The 19,791-nt window shown below is 34.7% G+C and overlaps 1 protein-coding gene across 1 annotated transcript; it reads left to right on the forward strand.

Annotated features, from left to right (window-relative positions):
• Positions 1–487: 487 nt before the first annotated feature.
• Positions 488–6,795, forward strand: LOC121256711 (aminotransferase ALD1, chloroplastic-like). The gene is made up of 10 exons (XM_041157585.1): positions 488–775; positions 896–927; positions 1,043–1,110; positions 1,404–1,520; positions 2,911–2,973; positions 4,449–4,553; positions 4,679–4,729; positions 4,880–5,200; positions 5,555–5,761; positions 6,397–6,795. The coding sequence occupies exons 1-10, from the start codon at positions 522–524 to the stop codon at positions 6,688–6,690; spliced, it is 1,512 nt and encodes a 503-aa protein (XP_041013519.1). The 5' UTR covers positions 488–521; the 3' UTR covers positions 6,691–6,795.
• The last annotated feature ends 12,996 nt before the right edge of the window (positions 6,796–19,791 follow it).

Consider the following 19,791-nt stretch of genomic DNA (forward strand, 5'->3'; position numbering starts at 1 on the left):
GCGTCGGTTTTTGCCGCGCCGCACGTGATTAGACGCCGTTGTTTTGTCGCAACTGCTCAAAAACATTGCAATGGTACAAAACGTTGGAAATGATGGGGCTACTCCTCCCCGAGTCCCATCATTTTGTAACAAAAATTCATAACTTTTCTTTAAAAGTTGAAGGCCAGACTTGATCGATCGGTAGGGAAAAGTCCAGTGTGAATTTTCCCACAAAACACTTATACATACATTAGGTGGTTATGTGGAAATTAAGTATCAAACGAGCTAGGGCCGGGCCGGCTGCTTATTGGAGGATCAAAGTATATACATATATAATATCCATCCATGGATGTCATGGTCCACGAAAATGTATCGAAAAGATGATTGGATCAAACCATATATGCGTGCGGCTTTTTTCCACATTTGTTCCCTGTCTTGTTTCGCTGCACAGACGTCTCTGGCTTCTTTGAACCACCTCAGAAAATTCCATTTCATGTCCCCAACAGAAATTGTCACACAGATGCACGTACATTGCTTTTAGGATGTGCCAAACAAGCTCGAGTTACCCCCCCCCCCCCCCCCCCCACTCTCTCTCTATATATAGCCTCTTTGATGCACTCTCAAACTGGAATATTACTCGGTATACCTTCATATATATTGAGATAAATATTGGAGGAGCTAGGTTGATACTTCGAACAAAACTTCGAAACAAATTAATCATGCAGTACTCTCAACTTTCAACACGCATTTGCATACCTCATGCAGTTTCATTACAACCTAAAACAACTTGGAACAGGTATTCATGTTAAAAACCTTGAAAAAAGTCCATAAATGAAGGGTGTTGTTTGTTTGAAATTTTTTTACGTATGGTACTGATCATTTATCTCCTTTCATGTTTTCTGGTTGATTTTCACAGGCCAAAGTTCAACAATGAGAAGAGTACTGTTGGTAAGTTACTGCCTGCATGAATCTGCTTAAAGCTTCATGGGAATGAGTTCTATACTTCAGAAATACATCTATTATTACGTAAAGATAACAGAGCTTTGCTAACTGTTATAAACAGGTCATTGCACAAGAGTTCCACGCAATACTAATATGGAGAAACTGCAGAGTGGATATTTGTTTCCAGAGGTATGCCAGTCGCTTGATCTGAAGTCTTCCATGGCAGTAACGTTTTTTTTTTTTTGGTATTTTTGTTATTTTATCGTTATGCAATAATAGAATCTGATGGCTGATGACATATCACCCGGCTCTCTAAATGAAAAATCTATGGTTCGAAACCCCCATTTTTTTTTTTTTTTCCCATTTGTGATTAATCCTTCTTTCAAGTTTGCTTCATGAGTACGGCAGATAGCCAACATTAATATTACTGTGATCTATAAATGGTGATTTGTTTGCCTTTGATCTATTAATAACTCAAGCAGATATGCATGCGTGAGTTTGAACACTCTCAGAAGTATCCACAAGCAGGCTTAATAAGACTTGGCGTTGGAGATACTACAGAGCCTATACCAGATATCATAACTTCTGCTATGGCTGAGGTAGATTTACATGATATGCTTTTCATTGTTTTCTTTTCTTTTCTTTCCATTATTTTCTCGTTTCTTGCCCAGGCAAGATTTAATCTTCACACCCCATGCCTTTGTCCAGTACCGAGCCAGGGCCAAGTACTAGCAACTTCAAGGACAGAAATCGTGACTCTATGGTCTCTAGTCTAATGGTCTAGTGTTTTTAACGTAAAAGTTGAACAGAAGAGAGAAAAGTAAACAGTGACCTGGATTTTAAGAGCAATTATTTATATAAGTAATTATTAGAAAGGATTAATTATATTTTATCCCTCAAACTTTTACTCAATTCATCATATACCTTCAAAACTAATAATTGTATCAAACTGAATTTTCGAACTTTCAAAACTTCTCAATCCCCCATTCTGTCTACCATCAACGTTAAATTTAACGAAAATTCATTGCATATATTGCTTATGTGCATAACATTCACTGTAAAGATGTAATTTTTATCTAATTTATTATCATTGACTATATAAAATATAAAATAATATATGTTATATATCAATTAATAATAACTCATAAATCATTAAATAATTTTTTTATTAATTTATATATGGTTAATGAATACCAAATAATTTTATATATGGTTAATGATTAATGATTTTTTATTAATTGATAGCATATATTATTTTATATTTTATATAGTCAATGATAATAAATTAAATAAAAAACACATATTTGCAGTAAATTTCCGTTAGATTTGACGTTGTTGGTGGACGGAATGGGAGATTGGAAAATTTTGAAAGTTTAGAGTCCACTTTGATGCAATTATTAGTTTCAGAGATACATTATAAATTCAGTAAAAATTCAAAAGGATAAAGTGTAATTAATCCTTATTCGATACTCTCGGACCACATGACACAACAGACAAGTGATATTTATATCAACCTATCATAAGATATTGTATCATGAGAAATTAATATTTACACAAATAATTTTAACGTCTTAACATATCATGATAACGTTGATAAGAGGGAAGTACCATATCATCCATATTCTGAAAGTAGCTCATAATTTTTCCGATGCATCAAATTAGCATGATATATAATTCGACCATTCATCCAACCTGGTGTGTAATTAATTAAAGGTGCTTTTGCCACAATGATTCTTACATGATTTACATTATTTTCCCAGTTTTTTATTTTTATTTTAGCTGCGAAAGACCTGCATGCATGTCGATATATAATTGTTTTAAAACAGATGTGCAGGATTTAATGATTTGATCATTCCCTTTGTCTCTGACGTGGTTGATGAAGATCAAAATGCTATATATATTTGCACTTTGTGTCCGAAAATTATTTCTGGAAAGGACTTTGGTATATTCCTTAGAAAAAGGAAAACGTTAATTTCTTCTGTTTTGCAGCATGCACATGCTCTATCAACGGTTCAAGGTTATAGAGGGTACGGAGCTGAGCAAGGCAACACGGTATATCGGCACTTTTTGTAATTTTTGAGCATATATTTTGGGAAAAAGATTGCAAATTTAAGCGATAAGAAGTTTTGCACTTTTGCCTTCCGAATTATGAGAAGTATCAGCACATTACACATTGCTCATTTGGATAGTGAGATGAGATGAGATGAGATGATTTTAGATGAGTTGAATAAAATATTATTAGAATATTATTTTTTAATATTATTATTATTTTGAGATTTGAAAAAATTAAATTGTTTATTATATTTTGTATGGAAATTTGAGAAAGATGTCATGATGAGATAAGATGAGGTGAAATGGTTTCTATATCCAAACGAGTCCTAATGCCAAAGATTGAAAACTAGCAACCGACAAACTTTGACTCTAAAAATTTATGAAAAATGGTTTTTATTTTTATTTATTTATTTTTATAGTTTGATAATATTATGTGTCCTTTTTTTATCATTTAAGGTATAATTAAAGTACAAAAACCTTGATAATCAGGATGTAAATTATACTTATGGCATAATGTTTTTTTCGTTTCATTCTTATTTTAGTTGGCATAGCTAAACATGTTATCTACTATGACTCAAAAAGAAGGGGAAAAAAAACAAGGATGATTGAAGCCACTCCTTGTTAAAGTGTTGTTATTTACAAAGCAACGATCTTTTATACCACAATAGCAGGTTCCTAGAACAATCCTGGACTGAATTCCTATACCAATTCAAATACTTGTGTTGGGCTCCCAAAACATAAACACTAGTAGTGTTTTGTCTCCTGCCTTCTCCTCCAACTTGTCCGCTTACTGTTGTATTTAATTAAACGCATGCAACTCTGACTTGTTTGAGGACAATTTACCTAATAAAATTGCCAGAGCCTGTTATGTTTTTGGTCTTGTTTCATCACGTAATTAATTTTTTTCTGTCATCCAATATTGAGTAATTGTTAAGAACGAGAATCCATTTTTAAAAAAACGCTGATGCCTTAGCTCAAAGAAAGTCTGAAGTTAAAAGTTCAGATCTGAAGTATATTGTTATATATTGTTACATCACCACTTGTCCCAAAATTTTAAGCGACGGAAAGAGGTACATTTTATTATTTATTTCATATCTTAATACTCTCCCTCATATATGGGCTAGACTTCCCCTCAATGAGTGGTCCGACACGTAAAATATTTAATTAAATGAGATAGTGTAAAGTCAGAGTTCGAACTCAAGACCTCTACTTTGATATCATGTGAAATCACCACTTGTTCCAAAAGCTTAACCTAATGGAAAGATATACATTTTATTATTTATTTTATATCTTAACATATATCAATTAAAGACTAAATATTTTCAGGCCTTCGCTTTAAAATTCTTGTCAATTATTCTATTTTGTGGCATCCCCTATGTTTCTTTGCATGTGGGGGATTAAGTACATTGCTTTGTGGTTCACTTCTGATCTTTCCTACTCATATCCGCCTGCTGAAAGTAATTTTCTTGCTGCAGGCATTAAGAAAGGCTATTGCAGAAACATTTTACAGAGATGTGGGTGTAAAAGCCAATGAAGTTTTTGTATCAGATGGTGCACAATCTGACATTTCCCGCCTCCAGGTAAGAAAAAATGAGTGTACATGTGTAGAAGATATATATATCATTCTGATCAATTAAAGGACCAATTTCCATTGCTTGATAATGATAACTATGTTATAAATCCTCCTTGGTTCTTTTGTCCACAGATGCTTATGGGGCCGAATGTGTCAGTGGCTGTACAGGATCCATCTTTTCCGGTAATTCTTCCCCTTTTTTTTATATCAAACACCAAATTAATGCTTGAATGATCCCCAAAGATTATCCTGCAAAAAATACTTCCATTTGAAAACCATCATGACAGATTGTATTTTGGGCCACCATATTAATGGTTGCTCTGCTTGGAACAGGGGTATATAGATTCCAGTGTTATTGTTGGTCAAGCTGGCATGTTCCAAGATGAAAACGGGAAGTATGAGAATATTGTGTACATGAAGTGCGGGCACGAGAATAATTTTTTCCCCGACTTGTCAACTACTTCAAGGACTGATGTCATTTTCTTCTGCTCTCCAAACAACCCAACTGGTTATGCTGCATCACGGCAGCAATTACAGCAGCTTGTGGAGTTTGCTAAGGCAAATGGATCCATAATTGTTTATGACTCTGCCTATGCTACTTATATATCAGATGAAAGCCCCAAATCAATCTTTGAAATTCCAGGAGCCAAAGAGGTTTGTCACTTGCATGAATCATTTTATGTTTTGATAACAACTATTCTTGCTGGCAAAGTTAGAACAGAGATTTTCTCCAATTGTCTGGTCAAATTGGATGGTCAAAATTTGGAGAGTGATAGTCTGATAGACACACTATGTGGGTCTTACAACAGTTAATGTTGTCTGTAAAGGATTTTCAGACAATGTGGACTTCACATGAACATTTAAATGTTATGTCTATCTTTTTCTACGTTAGACTATCCAATTTGATAAATAAATTAGAGAATATTTCAATTGCCAAATTTGAAATGAACCTCTAGTGTTTAGCATCAATGAATGATGACAATCTGGGACATTCGTTCCCCAATATAGGTTGCCATTGAAGTTTCGTCCTTCTCCAAGTTTGCCGGTTTCACAGGCGTTCGCCTTGGTTGGACAGTGGTCCCTGAGGAGCTTTTGTACTTGAATGGATTTCCTGTCATTAAGGATTATAATCGCATTGTGTGCACCTGTTTCAATGGTGCATCAAGTGTTGCTCAAGCTGGGGGACTAGCCTGCCTCTCCAAAGATGGTTACAGGGTTGGTTGTTTTCCACACTTTCCGTTGAAATCTTTTGTTAGAATTATGAATACATTTAGCATTTTTTATCAACTAGGGTAATTTATTTATCTTGAAATCAATCCTAATTTCTGTCTATCTCCAATTTAAAAGTTTAAATTCCATGTTGAATCTCACTGATCAAACAAAGGTGAATCTATACCAATTACCAAGGGGAGTGTTAAAATAATGATGAAACTAAATCCATTTTTGCTTCGGGTATTAAACTTTGGAGAAATGTTGTTCTCCATCCTATATTTTGTTATCTTCAGTCACACCTGTCGATGTGACACATGTTATGTAGTTGTCTAGATCGACAAGCGTGACAACGTTTCTCTAAACTTTTTAGGATAGCTGGTAAGTTATTTTTGCTAGTTCTTAACTTCTCATATGATTTCAGATCATGATAGAGTACTAGAAGTTCGGTTCAGTTTGACATATGGGATTTCTTTTAGCATTTTCACCAACTCTGGTAATTAAAGCTGCTTCACTTGACTAAAATGAAAGTCTTTAGGAAGTTGGTTCTCCAACCAGGAACATAACTACAATGAAGTTGATTTTTTGGAATGAAAGCTTACATAGTTTCCTTTTTTCATTTTATTTTATTTTTGTTTCAGGCCTTAAGTGCTGTGGTTGATTACTACATGGGCAATGCAGGCATAATTGCTGATGCATTTGCATCACTAGGGCTAAAGGTGTATGGAGGCAAAAATGCACCTTATGTGTGGGTACACTTTCCGGGAATGAGTTCTTGGGATATATTCAGTGAGATTCTTGAGAAAACACACATAGTGACAGTGCCAGGCAGAGGATTTGGTCCTGGTGGTGAAGAATACATTAGAGTCAGTGCATTTGGCCAGAGAGAACGTATATTGGAAGCTTCAAGGAGGCTCAAAAATCTTTACAAGTAAAGGCATTTCACCCATGCCTTTTTTATCACTAGAATCAAAATAGTAAAGTGTTATCCAGTTCAAATTATATTGCTATCTTTTTCTTCATAAAGACGCCCATAGCCAGAGAGCTTTGAACAGAGGTATCTTCCTGCTGGACTCTACTGCATAGTGCAGTGTATGGTTGGGAAATGATCTGTACTGACAATTATTGGGTGTTTTAAATGCCATATACTAGCTTGAGAACTGGCCCTAATGTTGTAGAATACAGATATAAATATAAGCTTCAGTAGCACTTACTTGGAACCTGGAAGGATGTTCTGCTCATGTTGATATGCTATCCTTTACCTCACCTGAGATTTTATTGGTACTGATTTTGGTTTCTTTTTCATGTCTCTGTTCTTTTTTTCCCCTGCTTATTTTGGGGAACTCTTTAGTTTTATCAGCCCATTCATAACTGGGGTTGGATTGATCTCCTCATGAACCCAACCGGTTATAGCCAGGTTTTCAATCCAAAAAATTAGAATAATGACTGAAAAAAGGTTACTTTTCTTTATGATCCAAGAATTCTGATAATGTCAAGACAAGACAGTAAGATAAAAGTCAGTAGAAAGAGTGGCATATAGTTATTTTTAGAAATAATGGTTATTATTAATTATAAGATAAACTATGATAAGGTAGCACCTAACAAAATTAATAGGGCATCACCTATTGATCCATTTAGTGAGCTTTTGAATTTAAAAAAAATAAAAAAAAAAATCAAATTATTCAATCAAGTGGGCACCTAACAAAATGCCCACTTGAATGAATCAGTTAAATGTTTCTAATTGAGTTCTAGAAGTGTCTTGTATGTCTTATTGCTCGTGATAATCCATCCCTTTATGTAACTTACCTTTCTTGTTCTCATATCTTTCTCATGTGATATCTATTAATAATATAGTTATTAAATTTTCAATCCGGTGTGTAGAGCATATCATTCACATCACTTAAATGATAAGATTTAATTTGTAAGATTCAAAATTTAAAATTTCTCTTTCAAATCAAATTATGTCATGTAAGCACTTTACAAAATATGTAATACGCGCCGAGTTAATAATATAACTTTTTCTTAATAATATTGCTTTTGGACATATCCTCTATTTTCAACCACCAAATGCAAGCTACTGATCATAACATTCTGCTTTAGTAGCTACACCTAATTAATTTTGAAAGGCAGAATTAGATTGGCCATCTAGTATATATCTAGGTGAGAATAGTCAAGTTGCTGCAGCCTGTAGTGACATAAAAAACTACAAGAAAGCCAATATCTTTGATACATGTGCTTTTTGTGGAGTAACTGAGGTATTTAACTATTGTGGGCTGCGTTTAGATGTTAAGGTGAGCTTAATTTTTATGAATAGTAATAAGTTAAGTAATGGAAGGAGTTATATTAAGCTCATCTAAACTGAGTTTAAAATGTGTTTGGATGTTAAGATGAGTTTAGTACTTTTTATGAAAAGTTGAAAAAAATTATAGGTCTCATATATAAAGATGTGTTTAGTTGAAAAAAGTGATGGGTCTCACGTGTAAAGAGGTTTTGAGTTGAGATAAGTTTAATAATTTGAGAGTTGGATGTTTGGATGTTAGATTTAGTTTAAAATTAGATTGAACTCAGCTGAGTCTTGCAACCAAATGCAGACAGTTTTCAAAAAAAAAATTTAGTTAAGTTCTTATCTAAATTTGAGGATCTTGAATAGAAGAGAGATATATACATAAAGTAAGTCTTATTATATTTATTTTTGCTGTATCAAAAGTTCAATGAACGTTGTGAAGTCTATTCACGTGTTTATCTTTTTTCTACTCGAGTGCCTGGGTCTCTCAAATTTGAATAGGAATTCAAAGAGATACAAACATACAATTTACTTTCTCTGAAATCCATTGAGTTATATAAAAAATCAAAATTTAAATAATTCTTTAATGCTAAATTAATAAACAACCTTGTAAATAGATTCTTTTATTTAATTTCGACAGCCTGTTCCTAAAGAATATATGCGTATCGATTAATTAAAGACACAAAAATATTGAAAACTCCTGTCTACAACTTTCTGTCTTCAATTCTCATTACACTCTAATATGGTTAAAAAAATTCCCAATAGCCACTGCTACAATAGAAAAGGCTCAAGGCATTTGATTGGCTTTTTGTAATTTAAGTTACGTTTAGATGTTGAATTGAGTTGAATTGAATTGAACTGAGATGATAAAATATTGTTAGAATATTATTTTTTAATATTATTATTATTTTAAGATTTAAAAAAATTAAATTATTTATTATATTTTATATTAAAATTTAAAAAAATTATAATGATGAATTAAAATGAATTGAATTGATTTTAACTTTCAAACGAAAGTCAAACAGCCATCAGACGCAAATTAAATATGAAATTAATATGCAAGTGGGTGCAAAAGGACCCACAAAAATAGAATCGCACCTCATTGCTGACAACCTCACAAAATTGCCTCCATATTCAAAATTTTCACATGTGGCACCCTTATTCTTGACCATGGATATGTTTGTGGACCGCTTTGTATTGCTTGGTCGCCAAGCCACGACACAATTTTCCAGCTCAAAGCAAAAGCAATCCCTTCCACTTTTGTCTTTGCCTGCAGCCGCCCATGCCTCCATGAACACAGTCAACCAAGAACAGAATGAATTTAATGCGCAAGCCCTTTCGCTGCATGCGCTATCCATTAAGGAACATTGCTTGCTTGCTTGCTCCCCAAGCCAATTCAAACGCCTATAAATCACCTCCCGAGGCCAAAAAATGTATTATGTACTCGTCCAGAGCTAGACATCTGAATATTATTTGGCAATGGCATCGGGATATGGTCTGGCTGAAATCTACCTGTTGAGAAAGCTGCACAAGGAGAAAATGAAGACAATGGATCAAGAGGAAGGAAAAGACAATAATATGGATGCGATCGAGTTCAAAGAGAAAACATCCAGCGGATGTTTCTTCTGGGTTTTCAAGAAAGTCCATCCAAGCAGTACTCGGATTGTGGGTTGTCCTGGAAAAGAAGTGGAGACGTGGGGCGGCCATGAAGGCTGATTGCCTGCTGTCTTCGTAGCTTTGCAAATGTGTGTTTCGTTGCTGAAGTTAACATGGTCCGGTCACGCAGCAAGCTGCAAGTTGGAAGAAAAAGCAGGACCAAATACCCCAGATCTTTGGACTGGGTCCTCCCCTATGTTGGGCTTTTATGCATGTCTTCTTTGCCGGTCCGGGCTGTGGATCCTGCCTAGTGCCAGCCCTCCTTGTGCCGTATTTGGGTTCTGCGTAGAAAAATAAAGGGAAATGCTACTCTTCAAGGAGCTCCCTCTGAGATTTTTTATTTATTTTTATTTAGTAATTAAGGAAGTATTTTTTAATGATGTTGTAATTTTTTTATTTTTTAAAAATATTTAAAATTATTAAAAAAATATGTGTGAAAAAAAGTAAAAAAAATATTCAAAATACACTAGCGGTGGCCCCAGAAGAGCTCTGCTGTAGAGCCACCCTAAAAGGAAGCAAAAGCATGATGATGTATGTATTTATATTTTATGAATTCTTTTAGCAAATTTCTTCTTTATCAGGCAAAAATATCACGTTATATATATCTTTAACATTTTCTAGAGAGAGAGATTCAAATTAAGTTGATCACTCACGGATAAGAGATGATTTGGTAACAAAAGGGACAATACTTTTAAATATCATATGATGGATCGAGAAATTCCTTAATTTGTGTCATAAATTTAAATATGCATTTTTCTGCTGTGCTAAGGCGAATATGCACCCACAATTCTTGCACATCCGTTATTGTTTTGAGAAAGATGAAAGAAAGGAAGATGTCTTGTAGTTTTTGTTTTAAAATTATCTCAAGAGCAGCCTGGCCTATTTTGACGTTTGTTGAGCTCTTGCGTAAATGTTAAAAAGTAAAAACAAAGGAAATATTCACGTCTAGTGGCACCATGTAAATCAATAGCATTGAATATTGAAATTGATATCTGCACCATAAAGGAAATGAGGTGATGTAACACTTGGCCAGCACCAACCACAAACTAATTGCAAATTTTATAAATTTTTTTGGATTAATATGTATAAAAAGTCTACTCGAGATTTAGTGAGTAATTCTGGAATAAGTCATGGGTCTCAAAATTTATTTTGGCAAAGTATGGATCTTTTTGAGTTTGATAATTAGGTTAAAATCTTTTAATGGATTAAGTGAGAATTGACCCGAAAAATTTATAGGATAAGTTGTATTATTTTTATAGGTTGAGTTGAGGCCCATAACTCATGGAGAGGCCCAAACCACGTACGCCCAAAACCCAAACCCATGAGAACCATGTCTAGACTCCACGCCATGCATGTTTCCACTCTATGCACGTTGCCTTCCCACTACATTCACGACAACAGTCTATATATATATATATATATATATATATATATATATTATACACACACACATCCTAAATTTTCTTCGGTTTATTTTTCTCTATATCTCGGCCACGTACATCAAGCCATGACATCCTCCCACGTTAATGTTGAAGGAAATTATACGGATACAGTAATTTAAAAAAATAAATATAACTTTGAGGCGTGTAGAATACTATCTTTAAGGTGATGATTGCTCCCACTCAAAAGAGTTTGCTACCAGGTTACAAGTAATTCACTTCTAGGATACAACAAAGTCGCCAATTACAAATAACAATTATTAAGTTTTTCCTTCAAAATTTCTCTACAAAATTATGTAAGTGATTGAAAATATAAGAGAATAGAATTAATAAATTCGTAGGTCTCATCCTCTATTTATAGATAATGAAGTGACATCATATGAAAAATCACAACTCTTAACTTGTGACTTTTCAACTGGTAGTTATAGTTTAAAGGTCATGTTGTTTCATTTAGATACCAAAGAACATACTATCAAAATCCCAAGGCATGAGGCCACGGACCATGCCTTGACAAGCACCTTGTTGTGCCCAGACAACACATTGGGAGCTTTGTTGGCATGGCTTGACTACCCACAGACTGAGCCCTTGGAGAATGCTACTAGGCCACGGCGGCCCTCAAGTAGGCAGCGCACAATCGGCCAGACTACACGCATGCCTAGTGCGCGTGCGCAGCGCTCACGCATGGGCTACATGCACATACCATGTGCATGCATGGTCTGGGCGCCAGCGTAGCGCACACAAGCAAATCTTATTTGGAATTGATGGCGAGGTTGCCCAGCAGGCTCTGGCATGGGCAACACGCACATACCGCGCGCATGCATAGCCTGTGCATAAGCACAGTGCGCATGCATAGCTTGGGTGCCAGCGTAGCGCGTGCAAGCAAATCCTATTTGGAATTGATGGCGCGACTGCCCAGCAGGCTGGCTTGCCGCTCAACGACCTAGCCTTGGCCAGGGCTATGTTGCTCAATGCCCTAGCCCAAGGCCAGAGCCATGCAAACCAATGCCCAGGCCCCATTAGCCTGGGCCATGCAGACCAATGCTCGAGCCTCTCTGGCCTGGGCCATGCAACAACCTGCCACGCTTAAGCCCACCACGGTCCAACCCAAAGACCACCAACAACACCCAGCCCACACAACCTGGGCCACACATGCAGGAACCAAGGACCAATTAGGGCTTGCCTAGCATGCCAACCTGAAGACCCACGCACACCAGCAAGTAGCCCATGCCGTGGGCTCATCTAGGCCACGCATGTCTCACCAACAACATGAGGCCTCAATCAAGAGGCGTGGACCCAGCAACCATTATCTACTTTGTAAACATTGTTATTTGAATTCTTGTATAAGTAAGGCACTAGGCCATTGCATTTTCTATCTTTTTGAACATTTGGACAATTTGGCTTGTAAGCTTTTGAAGGCACTTATGTGCTCTGTCGTTTAGGCTCTATTGGGTGCAATTCGTGAATCCCAAAGGAGAAGACTATCCCTGTGCAATTCGTGAATTAGGATAACCTATTGTTATCTTCGTTTCCCTTATGTTAATGCAATTTCGAGATATTTTAGCATTGTGGCTTGTTGTTTATTGCATTGCATTTTCCTTTGCATGCTGATCATTTCGCACTACTCGGGTAGGACAACACATAAGGTAGCCATAAGTGGCCATTGAAGTGCACTCGACCTACACCGGGCCACTATAGTTGAATTTGGAGCAAGGACAGAGACAAGCTCGGCAGTTATTGCCAACTGCCCAAGCCACACACCTAGCCTTAAACACTTGTCCAGCTATAACCGCCTCCTTATCTTGTAGGGATTAACTACAAGCATCATAAACTGCCCAACCATCCACTTGGCCAACCCACATAACCGCCCACAACTACGTGTGCTTTACAACTAGGGGCATGCGTGCTTCACTCAACCGCCTTAGCCCACTCAACCACTCTAACCCACTTAACTGCTCTGTACATGCATGCACGCCCACAAGCATTACGCCCAACAACACCATTTGAACACTCATTCAAGATAACCCAACACCATTTATAGCCATTACAGTCAAGTAAGTGGCAGATCACTTCAGTCATGGTTTAAGTCTAGACCACCATTGACTTTGTTAAGAATTTGAGATACTTATACTAATTGAAGGTTTAAGTAAAAAGATACATTCTTGTATGCATGACGATATCAATATTTGACTGAAAATTTAATATCCCAATTTAAGTGGGAGATTATTATATTTATTATAGATTTTGCTATTAAATTTATTGAATGTAGGTTATTATTTATTTTTGTGAACTACTATCTCAAAGAGATGCATTGGTTTAATGGTAAGAATGTGTTGTTTCAAATGAAAGGGTATGAGTTCCGAAGAGAAACCACACATGGGCCGAACAGACACCATGCATGGACTAAACAGACACAATACATGGCATGGGCCGAACATACACAATGTATGGCGTGGGCCAAACTGGCCCATGTGAAGACCCATTTGGATGAGTGCAATGCTTCAAAATAAATTCAACTGAAATGTTAAATAGGTGTTTCGAACCAGTGAAGGGAGGTGTCCAATCACTTAAACATACATATTTTTTGGTCTCTAAATGAAGCAACATAACGTCTAAACTATAACTACCAATTGAAAAGTCACAAGTTAAGATTTGTGATTTTTCACATGGTGTCACTTCATTCTTTATAAATAGAGGATGAGACCCACAAATTTATTAATTCTATTCTCTTATATTTTTCAGTTACTTACACAATTTTATAGAGAAATTCTGAACGAAAAATTTCAGAATTGCTATCTGCAGTTGGTGACTTTGTTGTATCCTGGAAGTGAATTGCTTGTAACCTAATAACAAACACTTTTGTGTGGGGGTAATCATCACCTTAAAGATAATGCTCTACACACCTCAAATTTGCATTTATTTTTTCAGATTACTGTATCCGCACAATTTTCTTCAACAGTCAAAGCAGATCAACCAACAGACACCACCCATTCAACCTTCTCAGTTTCTTTCCCCACGCCTCCACCTCCAGGAATATCAACCTTTAACGTACATTTCCATCATCATCACCATCACCAAAAGCCCCTGTTTCCAAACAACCAAACTACCAAGCACATGGATTAGACGGCAAGCTCATCTTCTTCCTCAAGTCCCTAAAGGTCAATGTAGCCGTGATTATTTTTTAAAGCTCCTCCTCCATGCACAACCAAAACCACCATCACCGAGACACTGTTCTAAGCAAGAAAAACGGAGCACTGTTTCCCCCACAGCGAGCCAACCTGTGATGCACACAACGCAGTAATAAACCATGGAGTCTGCCTCCAACAACCACATTCATAGACCCTGTTTTGCATTCCCAAAAACAAAGCATCGTCACACGCACTCTCCTCCACGTCGCAGCAGCCACGAAGAACTAGTTTTGTACCATTTCTCCACTGCCAGTCCCAAGGTGCCTCTTGGAGTCCTCACTGTGCCACCTCCATTTCTGACCGACAAAATCATAAGCCTTTATCTATATAAATATATATATATATATATATATATCTCTCACACACACACACACATAGAAACTTCCACCACCGCTGTAGTTCTCGGCCAGCCCAGCCGCTTGCTCCGTAGCGTGCCCCTTCTCTTTCGGTGAGGATGAAACTCTCCTTTCTATTGTACGACCATTTTCTTCCACAAGTGAGGCTACCGTTTATTCTTCCGTAAGTATATTCACATGGAATACTCATTTACTTTATTACCCTCAGTGTGTATGTTATGGCAACAACCATTTTGGCCATCCTTTCACATGTAACATGTTTTAAGTTTGGCTTAATTTTTACCTTGGGCTTACAGTTGTGGGTTTGTTTGTTTGTTTTTTTTTTTTTTTTTAAATATCTAAATTTATACATAAAATACTTAAGGGTTTAAATTATATCACTAAGTATTAGTTTTAAAACTAAAATTTTAGTAGTAAATGATAAAAGTAAAATTTATTCTTAACACTTTCAATACAAATAAGTATATTTTATGAAACGAGTTTTCGTTGTTATTTAATATATTATAATAAAAATTCTTAAGTGATCCAATTTTACTAATGAGTTAAATTGTTAAGTTGGACTGATTTTAATTGTTGCAAAACATCACTATAATATTTTGTAGTGAGCTAGGCTGAAAATAAATATTAGGCTTAGGATATATGGGTTATTAAGGCATTTTAGGTTCTTAATTGTAAAATACGTGCTTAATTAAAGAGTCACGCATGATTAAAAATTGATGCAAGTTATGTGCCTATTTATAGGTGATGATTGATATTCGCTTGGCACTGTGATGAGAAAATTCAGAGAAGTTAAAAAGTCCAAGTAAGTAGGATTCTTATGCTAAACTTTGCATAAAAATAAATGAACTGAGGTTGATTTTGAAAAAATATGCATGTTTATTTTGAAAGAAATGGGAAAACAATCTCAGTTATTTGTTCTGCATTACTCATGAAATCTATATAGAAGAGAAAATATTTTCCGTTATGACTGGCGTAAACATGAGCAAACTTTTGGTATTCTATTTCTGAACTATGCAAAAAAAGTGAATATGAAATCTGAAAATTTGTGCATGTTATGTGAAGATGCTTTGAATTTGTGTTTGATTATATAAAGATGATATGATTTTATTTAGTACTCTATTTTGATATGATGTGGTATCTGAAAACTTTTGGCATGACATTTTGATTCTGTATCTGGTTCTACTCTGCTCTGACCTTACCACTTGTGTAAAATTGTGGCCTCTATTATATGGTTGGTACCAACTTTTTTGTCTTTGAGTGCACCCATTTTGGAAATAAAATAATTTTCTGCATGGTCTTTCATGTGTGCACACTCGGAGCTCCGAGAATGATAAGAGAAAAATTCACTTTTGTCTCTGCCACGTTTGACCATCGGGGATAGTACAACCCTACCACAGGGGTTAAATATAACATTTGTTCTAATATGATGCTCTGATACGATATGATATGAGATGCTATGATGATGATGATGTTCAGTTATGCTATGCCAAAAGATTTTAAAATATGAATATTTTTGAACTGTCGCTTTGATATTTTGAGAACATGTTTTAATTCCACACTTTGAAATTAAAAATGTTTTGCTCTGCATTCTGAACTCTGTGAAAAAGCTCATGTTTACATATTAGTATATGTTCTCTGCTGATTGAGTTATTGATAACTCACCCCTCATTTCCACAATATTTTCAGATATTTTGGATATTTTAACTGAGGATCAAAGATAGAAAGCATGGGTATGACTATGTAAGTATAGTGGATTAAGTGCAAAGATGATACTTTGATTACTGGAGAATTGTATTTAGTAGATTTGTTTTATTCTAATGACTTGGGTTATTGGGATGTTTTGAGACTCTGTGATGTCTTAGATTAATTATACTAGAGTAGTTGATGTAGAGTATATGTTTGATAGAGAATTTTGGAGTATATATACTATGTAGTTGGAAGATGATTTTAAAGGACAAGAACTAACTTCCTGGGCCTCTTGGTACGGGGAGTTGCAGGCGATCTCGACTCGAGAGAGCTCCAAAGGGAGAGAAGTTTTCGAAAATCAAACCAACAAGCTGGTTTTAAGTGAGAGGATAATTAATGGGAATTAAACTGCTTAGGCTAATAAAAGTTATTTTTTCTCACATGTTTAGTCATGTTTCTTCCCCTTTCATAGTTACTTCATAAGAGATGACCTGGAGGCTTAGGCCCCGTTTAGATGTTGAGATGGTTTCATCTCATCTCATTTCATCTCAACATCCAAACATCACTCAAACACACATTTTTAAATTTTAAATTTCTAACTTTTTCATCTAATCATTATATAATCATTACAATTTTTTTAAATTTTCAAATAAAACACAAAAAATAATTCTAAATTTTCAAATTTCAAAATAAAAATAATATTAAAAAACAATATTTTACAATATTTTAATTTTATAATATTTTTATTCAAATCTTTCTCTTTTTTTATTCAAAATTCCATAAAATATCTTAACTCAAATTATTTCAGTACTATTCACAAATTATTTTACCACTAGTCACATATTTTTCATCCCATCTCAACATCCAACCTAGGCCTGAAGAGATGACCCAGAGGCTAGAACCATGATATAATTTTAGTTTGGGAGGCAGAATTATAAAAAAGGTCGTTTGAAGGGGGTGGAAATTAATTTTTAAAACCTACTAAAAATTTGTGAGACTCCAACCATGAACTTGGGTCATGCTAGCTGATAAAGAGAAAATTGGAGGAAGAATATAACATGTTATTAGGGCAGACATCAATAAATGCAAAATGTTGGCTGGCTTGAATAAAATCTCAAACTCATGGATCTTCCTACATTTTGTCCTCCATATTTATTTTGGACAGTAGAGCACAGAGTTTGATCACCATCATCAATTATCATCTTCTTTTTTACAACATTTGCAATATTACTTGTAATGAGTTTTTTCTATTCATTGTCTTACACTAACACTAGTGTTTTAGATGTTAAACTGAATTGAGTTGAGATGAAAAAATATTATTAGAATATTATTTTTTAATATTTTAAGATTTGAAAAAGTTGAATTATTTATTATATTTTATATTAAAATTTAAAAAAATTGTAATAATGTGTTAAGATGGATTTAAACCTAATACCATTAGTGTCATTCTTTCTCTTTTCTTTTGGTTGTCTTTCTCTCTGGCTATGCTACAAATTTAATGTCTAAGATGCAGTCTTTTCCCCTTTTTCTTTCATTTTTTTTTTTTTTTTATGTGTCCATCTTCTTTTGCTTTACTTATTGGTAATTATCAGCCACATGATGGGATTTAGCTTTCCTGTCTCAAATCATTTCACCCTTATTAGTTTAACCTGTCTAGCTAAGACCAAAGTCCTGGTGCATGATTAATACAATAATAAAGTCAATAAGCTTGCTTTTTTATTTTGTGCTGCTTGTAAAAGGAATGAAATTTCAGTAAAGAGAACCAAAAATCTAAACTTTAAAGGATAAAAAGCTGAAGGTCATTGGCATTTTGTCTCTGAGTTTGGCTATCCCCAAAGAGATTTTAATCTCAGGAAACATCAAATCAGATGTTGATGCATTTACAGACCATCTGTAAAATGTAGTAATTTTATCTCAAGTTGTCAAAGATGATAAGGCACTCCCTGATAAGTCATGATGCACGTGCAGCTCAAATGGTGTCACGTGATAAAGCGCACACAAACAGCTTAGCTGTGAGGCCATGATGCCCACTCTGACTAGAAATTGATACGTAGTGCCACCAAAGGTACCAAACCCATGTGCATTTGTGCCCACTTTGAAGGCGACCCCCCCCCCCCCTCCCAATGGTAATGCCCAAATTCATGGCATTTCTATTACTATTATTCCTCCCTGCAAATTTACACACTTTCTCTATGTCTTTGGCTGCACTCCCATTGTCCTTTTGCTTGCCATAATCACGCTTTGTTAGGACTGCATAATAAAGCTAAGAGCCGAATTTGGTTTGCATTATTAAAGATAAGTAGCAACCTGCAACCACCTTACCCCCAAAAAATAAAATACCCATATAGGATTAAACCTTTAGGACAAAAAAAAAAAAAAAAAAAAAACTTTTAGAGATTTACTATGTATCAGTTACTATTCACTCTCACACCCATACCTATAACTTTTTTATAGGGCGTGTGAGTGGTTTTCATAGAGAATAAATGTGTTTATCATAAGGTGTGAGGTGGTGAATAGTAACTGATGAAAATAATTTTTCAAACTTTTATATGCATTAATTAAAAGAGAAGTGTTACATTTTTATAAAATGATACAGTTTGATATGATATATCAGATTTATTTTATAATAAAAATTGTTTTATAATATAATGTACCAGCTCAAATCATATTCATTTGTAAGTTTTTTTTTTTTTTTGGGGTAAGATCTTGTATAGTGCATATTTAATATTACAATATACTATAAATTATATATAGCAAAATATACACTATAAATTATGTAGAGTGCATATTAAATATTACAATACTAATTCAAATATGAAATTTTGGATATATTTATTATTTTTGTGAATTAAATATATTTTTATTTGCACACGACACCACAACTGAAAATTACAGGTGATTTAATTATTATTAGTATCCCATGATTGTTGACTAAAGTGGTAACAAATTGGGGGGGAATACAGCTATTAAGAAGTTGCATACGTGTCAATCATTGGCCATCCGTAAAACAAGGGAGAAAAATACTAGTGTCTTACGATATATTGTCTGTATGGACAGAGAATGGAGGCCACACTTACAAAGGAGTCAGACCCAAGGGCATTTCAGTAAATTGGAGACGCTTCCGGACCAGACCAGTAAAAATGTGAAGCCACGCCGGCAACCTCGGTTTGTGTTAATTTAAGATAATCTTTATTTTTGGAGATAAGATAAAAAGAATTATAATAAAAATAAAATATATATTTTAAAAATTATTTTTATTTTAAAATTTTAAAAAATTAAATTATTTATTATATTTTATATAAAGATTTAATAAAATTATAATAATTAAATAAAATAAGATGAGAAGGAGATCGAAATGTTTGCAAAGTTAACGAGTCCTAAGTGAAGTGAAGGCGAATAATGAATTATCAATTCAGAGTGTTTGGCGGGT

Source organism: Juglans microcarpa x Juglans regia, chromosome 3D (assembly GCF_004785595.1).
Source record: "Juglans microcarpa x Juglans regia isolate MS1-56 chromosome 3D, Jm3101_v1.0, whole genome shotgun sequence".
Taxonomy (NCBI): Eukaryota; Viridiplantae; Streptophyta; class Magnoliopsida; order Fagales; family Juglandaceae; genus Juglans; species Juglans microcarpa x Juglans regia.

Bases quoted from the DNA above. Each gene is read 5' to 3' on its own strand.
- LOC121256711 (XM_041157585.1), top strand. From the start codon at position 522: ATGTGCCAAACAAGCTCGAGTTACCCCCCCCCCCCCCCCCCCCACTCT. The intron at 1,521-2,910 runs GTAGATTTACAT...TCTGTTTTGCAG, and splicing joins TAACTTCTGCTATGGCTGAG to CATGCACATGCTCTATCAAC. The intron at 2,974-4,448 runs GTATATCGGCAC...TTCTTGCTGCAG, and splicing joins GAGCTGAGCAAGGCAACACG to GCATTAAGAAAGGCTATTGC.